At 37.5% G+C, this 11,277-nt stretch overlaps 2 protein-coding genes across 2 annotated transcripts; one reads left to right on the plus strand and one right to left on the minus strand.

Annotated features, from left to right (window-relative positions):
- The first annotated feature begins 3,752 nt into the window (after positions 1–3,752).
- On the plus strand, positions 3,753–7,997 carry LOC116176791. Its single transcript, XM_031495549.1, has one exon. The coding sequence runs from the start codon at positions 3,753–3,755 to the stop codon at positions 7,995–7,997; it is 4,245 nt and encodes a 1,414-aa protein (XP_031351409.1).
- A 482-nt stretch (positions 7,998–8,479) lies between these two features.
- Positions 8,480–10,584, minus strand: LOC116177031. The gene is made up of 5 exons (XM_031495889.1): positions 10,437–10,584; positions 10,154–10,388; positions 9,758–9,891; positions 9,561–9,710; positions 8,480–9,512 (listed from the first exon to the last, which is right to left on the minus strand). The coding sequence occupies exons 1-5, from the start codon at positions 10,495–10,497 to the stop codon at positions 9,361–9,363; spliced, it is 732 nt and encodes a 243-aa protein (XP_031351749.1). The 5' UTR covers positions 10,498–10,584; the 3' UTR covers positions 8,480–9,360.
- Positions 10,585–11,277: the final 693 nt, after the last annotated feature.

Here is an 11,277-nt window from a genome sequence, read left to right on the forward strand (position 1 = left end):
AGGGATCTTTGAATGTCATTTAATGACGTAGGCAAACATTAACCAGCTCGAGAGCCATTAGCAAATCATCTAAGTGACAGTTCCCATAACGCAAATCCCAAGAGCCCGCGCGCAGTCACGTGTGAGGGATTAGTATCACACTGCCATCCATCACCCTCATACTCTTGTCTTTTCTCTGCCACCCTTATATAAGAGGCTTCTTCCTGTTCTTGTAAAGGAATCACAGCTAATATTGATTGCATTGGGGATCAAACTCAGTACTCTCAGAGAGGAGACGTTTAATTTCGTGTCGTAAAATAATTGATGTCCAATTCCTCGTTTTAGTGCTACGCGTTTACAAATAATCCTCAGTTAAGTCCATCGCATCTAAAAACAACAATGAATTTCATTAAAAAGAGAATTTGTGTATTACGTGCCGCAGTAGACAAATGTTGAATACACTATTAATAATAACGTAATGATTTTGTCGATTGTGAATGAGGTAGGTAATAGTTATTTACATAAAAGTCCGGAAAATGACACATTACTGTTACCCATAATTTAATTTGTTAACATAAAAAACAAAATATAGAAGTTTAGTAATTAGTGGATTCAATGGAAAATCGAAGCAACCAAGGAGATAATTTTTTTATCAATTAATATACCGTAAATTGTTATTCCGGTGTTATCATTTTTGCTGGACAGTACACAGTCAAAAAACCACCATTTGTAGTCAAATTTCAGATAAGGAAGGAGATCTCTTGAGTATTCAAGGAAAGTAAAAGAGGTAAAGTTAATAGGCAACTGCCGAGCTATTCTTGCAGGCAGTTGATTCAAAGTCCATCGCGTGGTCCTTTAACCCCGCCCTTCGGCTCTACGTTTTGGTGGGTTTTGGGCGAATAGCGTTAAAGCGGTGAAAGGCCACCTTCTTCGAATAATCAATCAAATTTTTAACTTAGAAAATTATTTAAAAAAATACACTTTTTGTTCAAATTAATATAATTAGCGCCATTTGTGCCTTATTAGTTAGTCCAGATACCACCGATTTAACCAGCTTGACCCCTGGTCATTTCCTGACGTTGGAACCTCCATCTGCGCATTTGATCCTGATTTATCCCATGTTAATATGTCACGTTTATCGCGATGGCAGCTAACATAGCAAATGCAGCTATCATTTTAGTCTCGTTGTTAAAATTGTAAAAATCCGGCCACAAATATTAAAGATAGCGTTGCCCATGGGCAATCCATTTTTGACATGCTACTTCAATTTCAGTTTATGAGAAGAATTTCATTTCAATGCTTTTCTAAATAAGAAAGTTGGAACTGCGCATGCGCAAACTTAAATTTTGAAACTAATGTTAGATTTTCCTTTGTTCCAATCGCCCAAGTATAAAATTTCACTTAAATGCTTCCATAGATAAAAAAGTTGGCACTGCGCATGCGCAAAATAAAATTTTGAAACTGGCGCTAGATTTTCCTTTATTCCAAGTGCCTATGTATCATATTTCATTTAAATTCTTCCATAAATAAAAATGTTGGCACTGCGCATGCGCAAAACCAAATTTTGAAATTGGCGTTTGATTTTCCTTTATCCCAAGTGCCTATGTATCAAATTTCGTTTAAATGCTTCCATAAATAAAAAAGTTGGCACTGCGCATGCGCAAAACCAAATTTTGAAATTGGCGGTTGATTTTCCTTTATTCCAAGTGCCTATGTATCAAATTTCATTCAAATAGCTTTATAAGTACGCATGTTCAATAAATACACGTTCGAACGCTGTAGCACGAATGTTAGTTTTGCTATAACTTCAGAAAGTTACATAAGACGGTCGTCGGTAATGTAGGTGTCTACTGTGACAGTTTCCTCGTCATATTCGTAGAATACACAGTTGTTCTGCGCGTTTCAGTATGGCAGGTCGTATCGTTGGAGCGTCCAAGATCGATCACCGAGCACTACCTGCTTTTTCGATCACCGTGGACCATGAATTTAAAGACCCTCCTGTTAACATCAATGCTGTCCGATACAGTGAAACTTTGACTCGCTTGCATACAGCCATAAAGAATAAACGTCTTGGGATGCTAACGGAAAGCGTGATTCTTTTTCACGATAACGCCCGTCCGCATATCGCTAACATTATCACGTCACAGATAGCGCGGCTGAGGTAGGAAGTATTAGAACACCCCCGTTACAGCTCGGTTCTGTCACCATATGACTTCCATGTCTTTGGACTCTTAAAGAAGGCACTCAAGGGACAGCGATTCCATTTGGACGCTGAAGTCCAGCAGGCAGTTTTCACATGGTTCTGTCAACAGCCACAGGAGTGGTATGCCACCGGTATACCGCGTTTTGTGAAGCAGTGGGATGCCTGCTTATGTAGTAATGGCAATTTTGTTTAGCTTAAATGAACCGCTTATATGTAACACCGGTCGAACGTGTATTTATTGAACCTGCCTCATTAATTACTTGTGCTTTTTATTCGGACACTTGCCCAAGGTGCATTTTTAATTACCTATTCAAAATGTTGCAGTTCAGTTTGGAGTTTAGGTATGACTTACTATCTGTTAGAAGTTAACAAGGTTAACAGAGCAGAGTTGAATTCTCTTCTCTGTTGCCGGGGAGAAGTTTTGTGCCGTGTTAATAAGGAAAGGGGAAGAGCTAGCTAGGTTGTTTCGTTTGGTGTTTTGTGTGACGGTCTTTTTTGGCCTATGGATGAGTGCACACACCAATATCGTTTGGAATGTGAAATAGCAAACTGAATATAGTTGTGAACAATAAAAAAAATTTTGAACTGGAATGCCTGGAGAACGACCACGGATAAATTGATAGAATTTCCCAATTCCTCTAAACGCGCAGAACACACTTCAATGAACTCGCGAGGTACCAGACAAGGCTGGATAATTAGGTATACAAACAACCGCTGCCAAACTTAGGATGAGGATGCCTACCACATCCTACGTTAGAGCCCTTTCACACGATCCGTTTTTTTTAACGGACCGCGTTAAACTGACGGTGAAATACTGGCCACCTGCAAGAAACACATAATTGTATTTGAATTTGAGCATTTACACGTTACGTGATCGAGCGTCCGTAAAAAAATTCGGTTCCGGTACCGGCGCACCAACGGAGTCACCCGATTTTATATAAAGTAGGGGTTAAAAATGTTTTTTGATATTTGTCGAGTCAATCGCAATTATTTGCAGATCTTTGAATTGGTAATTTATGATCACCTGCATGCATGTTAATTTGAGCAGATAGACAATCCAACTCACTATTTAAATGAAATTTGATACATATGCACATAATTTATTTATGGATGCCCTCAACGGCTGATTACAACTGTTCAACTAGATTTGAAAACAAATTCACCGAAAACGTGTGAAGGATTATCCGTTTTGCGTCCGGTGATTTCACCGGTCCGTCAGTTTACCGGTCCCCTAAAAAAACGGATCGTGCGAAAGGGCCCAGGCGGCACGCGATTTTGGTTATCGATGCCGTTCCAGCTACAAATATAAATTGTGTTGGAAAGTGTGTTGTGTATGTTTAAAAAGGATGAGTTGATTGTTGTTGAAGTGTGATGAGTTTTTGTTTTTGTAAAACGTCGGATAAGAAATTGTAATTTTTGACAGGAAAAAGAAAAATAAAAAACGATTTGAACTTAATCCGTGACAGGACTCATTTGTAATTAGAATTGATTACCTATTATTTTAGGTAAGAAACCACATATTTGGCGACCGTGTCTATAGATCTTGCAATCTCAAGAAAACGAAGGAAAGATGAACCAAGCATCCCTTAGCAGGAAGCGCGCTCCAATGCGAGCAATGATTACAAAGACTATTAAGGAAATTGAATTGGCGCTAGATACCAGAGATCAGACGACCTTTGAGACAAAGATTCATTGGTTGAAAATGAAAGGTGAAGAATTAGCGAAAATGGATGAAGAAATGATGAATATTCTTGCCGAGTCGAATGATTCGGAAGAAGTCCTAATATCAGAAGCCGAAGGCGCGCAGCACTACCAAGAAGAAATATACCGCTGCACTTTATTGAATACGAGTTGTGAAATTACATCCGCTGGTGTTACTGTATCGAATAGACCGGAAGTAGGTAGAATTAAGTTACCTAAGCTAGATTTACGAGTTTTTAATGGAGAATTAGAGGAGTGGCTCGGCTGGGGGGCTCACTTTGAAAAGATCGACAAAGCTTCTTTGGACGACGCAGAGAAATTTCAATATCTGGTGCAGGCTCTGGCAGGACCTGCGAAAGAATTAGTTTTAGGATTCCCGCCAACGTCTGAAAATTATCCTAAGGCTTTGAATTCCCTAAAAGAACGTTACGGAAACCAAGATTTATTAGGCGAATTGTATACGAGAGATTTATTGCAGCTTTGCATACGACAGTCGAAATCTAGACAGGATATTCTTCAAATTCATGATAAGGTTGAGACAGCATTACGTTCTCTAGAAAGTTTGCAAATTAATATGAAAGATTGTGCTCCTATAATTACCCCATTAGTTGAATCTACTCTTCCTGAGGAAACGCTCAAAGCATTTCGACGCGCATTACCTGTTGAGAAGCAATCATCTAAAGATCGACTAACATTTTTACTGCAATTCCTGAAAAAAGAAATTGATACAGAGCAGAGGGTAAAATTAGCTTCTAGATGTTTTGACCCTTTTCCGACACGAACGCGTACAGCTCAAGTACTACATACTAAAGAAAGAACCTTTGAAAATATTTGTATTTTTTGTGAAATACCCGGACATAAAGGAAAAAACTGCAGGAAGGCGCTTAGGATGAAAATAGACGATAAGAAGGCTATTTTATTGAAGAAGGGAGCATGCTTTATATGTACCGAAAAAGGACATACCCTCAAAGATTGTAAAATGAATGAAAACTGCCCTGTTTGTCAGAAGAGACATGTTTTACCTATGTGTCCTGTAAACCGTTTCTATTCGACTGGAAGAGGAGTTCCACAAGAAGAAAATAAGAGTGAAGTACAACCGAATCCTGAAAAATTCGAAAATAAGGAAACATCTTCAAACTCGGTAGTTATGTCAGTTGCTACGATTTTGCCAACAATTTTAGTTCCAATTAGAGGAAGATGGGGACAAGTCCGCAAAGTACAAGCCCTTGTAGATTCGGGATCTCAGAGATCATATATAATTAGTAGAGTCGCGACAAAATTGCAATTGCCTATTATTGGAACTGAAAAAGTAGCATTTGCCCTCTTCAGTGGAGTAACATCAAAAGAACAAGAACTGAATTGCTATAGAATTACAGCTCAATCAAGAGACACTATTTTAGAAATGGAAGTATTAGGAACAGATCGAATAACCAACTATACCACGCAGGTTAATGTTAAAATTGAAGGAAAAGAAACAGAAATTAGAGCTAGTAGCGGTCCAATAGAAATGTTGATAGGAGCTGATTATTTCGGTTCTCTACTGACTGGAAACCGACGAGTTTTAGATAAAAATCTCACGGCATTTGAAACTTTATTTGGTTGGACTGTGTTAGGAACACCCTCTGCACTTAGAACCTTCTCAACGTGTGTTGCGATAAATCACATAGAAGAAATACACGACCTTGAAACTAAATTCTGGGAATTGGAACTTCTTGGTATTAAAGATGATGCAATACAATGTGATAAAAAAGAAGAGATCATGAGAAATTTTTATGAGAATTTCAAGTACGAAAATAAACGCTATACTGTTTCGTTACCTTGGAAAAATGAAGTTCGTCCTCCGCCCAATAGAGCTCTAGCTGAAAGGCGATTAAGAAGTGTATCCAGTAGGATGACTCCTGAATTATATACCGAATACGATGCAGTTTTGAAAGATTGGATACTGACTGGTATTTTAGAGGAAGCTGAAGATAACGATAAAGGACACTATCTTCCGCACCGAGTTGTCGTACGTGAACAAAGTAACACAACCCGAGTGAGACCTGTTTTCGATGCATCCGCGAAAAGCGGGTTTTTGCCTTCGTTGAATGATACCCTCTCTGAATGCATAAATTTTATTGAATTATTGCCAATAATTCTCTTAAGATTTAGAGAAAATTTAATCGGTTGTTGTGCCGATATTGAAAAGGCTTTTCTTAGAATTAACGTGGAGGAAAAGGATCGCGATTTTTTGAAAATACTTTGGTGGAACGAGGAAGGAGAGATCATTTCATTAAGACATACCAGAGTTGTATTCGGCCTAAAACCGAGTCCATTTTTGTTATGTGCAGTAATCAAGACTCATTTGAATAAATTGAAAGACAGCAATTTCAAATTTCCTTGGGTAATTGAAAAGATGAGTAATTCGTTTTACATGGACGATCTAGTCTGCAGTGTGAATTCTAAGGAAGAGTTAGATGAATTTTTAATTCAAGCTAAAAATGTTATGGAGTCTGCTTCGATGATTTTGAGAAAATGGAAATTTAGCGGTTGCGATACACATGACGTGACAGTTTTAGGAATCCTCTGGTCTACGGACACCGACGAATTAGGATTAAACATTGATTGGTGGGAAGAAGAAAAGTTGCAGAAGCGGGACACCAAGCGTCGTATTTTAAGTTTGATTCACAAGCTATTTGATCCTATTGGCATAGTATCGCCTGTGTCAATAGTTCCTAGAATTTTTATGCAGAAGATTTGGAAGAATAAAATAGATTGGGATACCCCAATCAATGAAGAAGATCGAAAAGAAGTTGCAGATTGGTGTAAAGATATTCATTTGTTGAAGAAGGTTAAAATTCCACGATTACTAGGTAATGTAGAAACGATTAAAGGTGTTCATGTCTTTTGTGATGCCAGTAAGGCTGCTTATGCCTGCGTTATACTTGTAGTAATCGAAGATGATGATAGGAAAATTGATGTTCGTTTTGTTACCAGCAAAGCTAGGGTAGCTCCGAAAAATGTAACAATTCCAAGATTGGAACTGATGGCCGTTTTAATCGGTGTAAGATTGTTAAAATCAGTCTTAGATTCAATGTCTTGGAAGGACAAACCTGTATTCCTGTGGTCCGATTCAACTACAGTCATACAATGGATAAAGCGAAATGAAGCGTGGTCAATTTTTGTAAAGAACCGAGTCACAGAAATTCGCAGAAATTTGGCACCCCATGTAACTATAAGGCACGTACCTGGGGCTAATAACCCGGCAGATTTACCATCGCGTGGATGTAGTACTAAGAAAATTTATAGCGATAGAGGAACGAATTTTGTTGGCGCAGCTAATCTACTTGAATTAATTAACTGGGAAAAGGTAAACAAATTTGCTACAAGTGAACGAATTGATTGGAAATTCAATGTGCCCAGTGCCCCTTGGTGGGGAGGTTGGTGGGAGCGTTTAGTAGGACTTCTTAAAAATATTATGAGGCGTGTATTAGGACAAGCCAGCTTACATTACCAAGAACTTTACACAATCTTGTGTGAATGTGAAAGCATTATGAATAATCGTCCTTTAACTTACTTAGATGAAGGTGGTGAAGTAGCCCCGTTGACCCCAGCTATGTTTTTAAGAGATCTTATAGAAGATGGTATGCCTGAAGTTCGAAGTGAAAGAGATGATTTAACCAGACGAGCATTATACCTTGCAATGCTCCGGAGAGACCTGAGAAAACGTTTTCGAAATGAATATTTAGGTTTTCTTCGAGCTCCTCGTCATAAGAGTGACTCCCGCTCCTTGATGATTGGCGATATAGTTCTAATTGGAGACGACAATACCAGACCTTTGGATTTTCCCCTTGCGGTGGTAGAAGAAATGGTTCCTGGTATAGATGGAGTTGAACGAATGGTTCGGCTACGCACAGAGAAGGGAAAGATATGTCGTCCGATTCAGCGGCTCTACCCACTAGAGATTCGTAGTTCTATTGGTAAACTGAAGGAAAATGCTGAAGTGGAAACTACCGTTCCACCTATTGACATGGTGGACTTGAAGGATGACAGTCAAGAAGATTATGCATCGGAAAATACAGATGTTATTGATCGAAGAGGACGGGTTATACGTAGACCAAGTCGTTACCTTTGATCAAGAAAATAAGATTTCTTGGGTGGGAGTATGTTGGAAAGTGTGTTGTGCATGTTTAAAAAAAGGATGAGTTGATTGTTGTTAAAGTGCGATGAGTTTTGTTTTGTAAAAACGTCAGATAATAAAATTGTGATTTTTGACAGGAAAAAGGAAAATAAAAAACGATTTGAACTTAATCCGTGACAGGACTCATTTGTAATTAGAATTGATTACCTATTATTTTAGGTAAGAAACCACATATTTGGCGACCGTGACAGGACTCATTTGTAATTAGAATTGATTACCTATTATTTTAGGTAAGAAACCACAGTTTCAAAAGTCATACTTGAAGTATCGTTACTTAGCAACTTTAAAGCACGTGTGTTTTAAAGGCCCTTTTTCGCACGCATTTGAGTGTTTAAAACGGAGATTGTGATTCAGGTATAATAAAAAAGTGTTTTTGCTGGCTGTCAAAACCCTAAGTAAAGAAGGAGAAAATCTAAAACACTTGAGACATAGTATATTCCATGAACAGATTTATATACTTTTTATGAATGATAAGCGATTCCAAACAAAAGATTTTGGTGATTTTCTTCATTAATTAATTACGAAGAATCGCAATTTCAGTCGGGGAATTTTTCGCTCAGCTCGTATTCGGAAACCAGACTTTTGATATCCGGCTCATCTTCAATAGCACTGATCCTTGAACTCGTAGAAATCGATTGGCGAAGATTTGACATCGCTATCTCTTTTCGTTCTCGCGTTAGATGAGGAACAGGCAGACGGACAGACGGACAAAATAATCACGTAAGGAGAATTTTTATTCTTTCGAAAAATTCCTCTAAAAGTGGATTGCGAATGCACAGTACATTACTTTTTGAATTGACCATTTCTTTTCTGAAATTTTAACTGAAGATGTTTACTTACAAAAGCGATCACACGTCATCAGAAATTGATTGTTTATGCGCAAAGTCATCCTTCTTAGTTCCAGGCGGATTTGAAAATGAATTTGACTATAGAGCAAGTAACCATTTTTTTAAGACCGCGAATCAAGTTGTTAAAATAGAAACTAATCGTGGTAATTTTACTTATCGGGCAGGAAAATTATAACAAAAAAGTTGTTCCTCGCTATTATGCATTTATGCATAGGGTACAAAAAGTAGTTGTGTCTTTTGTTGTTAAAGCTGTACAAACAAATTTTTTACACCATCTATGAAGAATAAACTACGCCCATGAATTTTGACAATAAGCTCAATCAAATTTTGATTATTTATTAAAAAAAAAAATAAAAAATAATGACAGGATGAGATGAAATAGAATTTTTCTAAATTTACCCAAAGTTCTACTACTGCCCCCAGCAAATTTACCGCTTAGCATGAAATTACTATGCGGGAAACACTTCGTCGTATTTAAATTTTTTCGTAATTTTGTTAGCGATGGACAGAAGTATAGATGAAACTCGTCGTTCGATTAATGGCGTTACAATCCCAAGGAAATCTTTCCTGTTCTGATTAAGAATGTCATTCGCTGCTTTGACTAAAATTATAAAATTAATAAAGTATGATGGTCAATGTACATGCATACTTAATGTGACATCGTTTGGAGTAGGAGTCTCTAAAAGGATGTTGTAGTCCCCGATTTGCAGTTGGACCTCCAAACTTGTAAATTGGAAGGTATTTTCACCATTTGCTTGTTTAGACTCGGCCTTTAGTACAGCGGTTCCAAGACAGTTAGCTAAAATAAAGCGTTAAGAAGTGCAAACAATTAAAAGCAGAACGTACTCGCATTTGCATAAAATTTGCCTTGCCCTTTGAATGGTACTACTAAAATTCGGGCGTTTATATCGAAGTCGCCAGTCAATCTTAACAAAGGTATTATTACTTGAATACGGAACGTTAAATTGGGAATATTTGTTCTGAAACAAAAGCTCATTTAGTTCAAGGGCACAGCGAAGTTTTTTAAATAATTAATCGACATAAAAAACTCGATCACATTATATAACAGATAACAACCTATTAATTAGTTACTAATATACTCGTAGATCAACTTACCTACGTGTAATGGATTTATAATTTGAAATAACAAGCGTCATTTGTTTTTTAGAGTTTTTCCGAGAAAATTAACAACAGCCAGCGGCGATTTGTCTATATAAGAATTATAAGGCTATAGGTACTTACTTTAGTTTGACAAGCTGAAAATCGGAAGCTCCGTAAACGTCAATGTTTTTCAGTAATGCCTTAAACGTAGGCGATCCTCTTCCGAGATCTACGTCTTCCACTTTCAGAGGTTCCAAACCAGGCACGTCTAATTCTGCAATGCCTTTCCTTAAACGCGGTCTTAAAAATTCAACAGATTCCTTAATGCAATCGGCAACTTGCGGATCGCTTCTCTTACAAACGTGAATATAATCCGCTAAAACGCACACAATAGTAAAGCCACCCTATATTTAACACCCCTTACGTATTTGGGCACGAGCGCTCACAACCACCAAAAGGGACACCAAACCAAATTCGAAGTACATGTTCACTTCTACCGATCAATTTGGACAATAAAAGTAATGTACCACTTAATTGACTTGTTGTGGAGTAGCCGATAAAAAAGACAAGCTTATTTATATAGTAGGTAAGATTTTTTAAACGTCCTTCAGCAATCTACGAACTTTCAACCATAAATCCAACCAATGAAACTTATATATACAGAAACATTGAATGAAAACTCACCGTATGGTAATTATGTCCTATTTCCAATTGCAATTACAAAAAAGGACTATAACCTTAATTGCCACCGAGCAATTAGATAATTGTAATATGAAATTAAAAGTCTTGGTGTTTATTCTAATGCCGGTAATTAATGAGCATATCTTGAAGATCTAATGCATTTACCTTGGACGATTGTGGGATAGCTCAATCCGCCCAACAAAGTATTACCTATTTATTCTATGACTTTGACATTGCTTCACGGTGGAAAGTTAGGCTTTTACTTTAATTTACGGAAGTTCACCAGGAAAACCGTATTTAAGTGGAGCTAATCTGACTGGCTTAATGTGCGTTTCCAAAAAGTAATTAAATTAAATAATACTCGCTTAAAAAACGTGTAGTTTCGATTACTGCTTAAATTTTCCGGTTATTAAGAAACAAAATTCTCTACTACATTGTCGCTGGTTTTTGCGCACTTACTTCTCCGATTTTGGTAAACTGTACAAGTCATCTCTACACTCACTTTTTACTTTCTTGGTCCAAGCATGATGCCGATCCCTAAATTAACAGCCAAATGAAGTTTTATTAGGGCCAATTTAGCGTTC

The sequence above is a fragment of the Photinus pyralis genome, unplaced genomic scaffold (genome assembly GCF_008802855.1).
Source record: "Photinus pyralis isolate 1611_PpyrPB1 unplaced genomic scaffold, Ppyr1.3 Ppyr1.4_LG7, whole genome shotgun sequence".
NCBI classification, from domain to species: domain Eukaryota; kingdom Metazoa; phylum Arthropoda; class Insecta; order Coleoptera; family Lampyridae; genus Photinus; species Photinus pyralis.

What these genes read in the sequence shown, in the direction of transcription:
- LOC116176791 (XM_031495549.1), top strand. Translation starts at nt 3,753, where the DNA reads ATGAACCAAGCATCCCTTAGCAGGAAGCGCGCTCCAATGCGAGCAATG.
- LOC116177031 (XM_031495889.1), bottom strand. Translation starts at nt 10,497, where the DNA reads ATGTACTTCGAATTTGGTTTGGTGTCCCTTTTGGTGGTTGTGAGCGCT. An exon ending in GAGCGCTCGTGCCCAAATAC is followed by an intron (nt 10,389 to 10,436) that starts GTAAGGGGTGTT and finishes TGTGCGTTTTAG; the next exon opens with CGGATTATATTCACGTTTGT. An exon ending in CAAATTTTATGCAAATGCGA is followed by an intron (nt 9,711 to 9,757) that starts GTACGTTCTGCT and finishes GCTTTATTTTAG; the next exon opens with CTAACTGTCTTGGAACCGCT.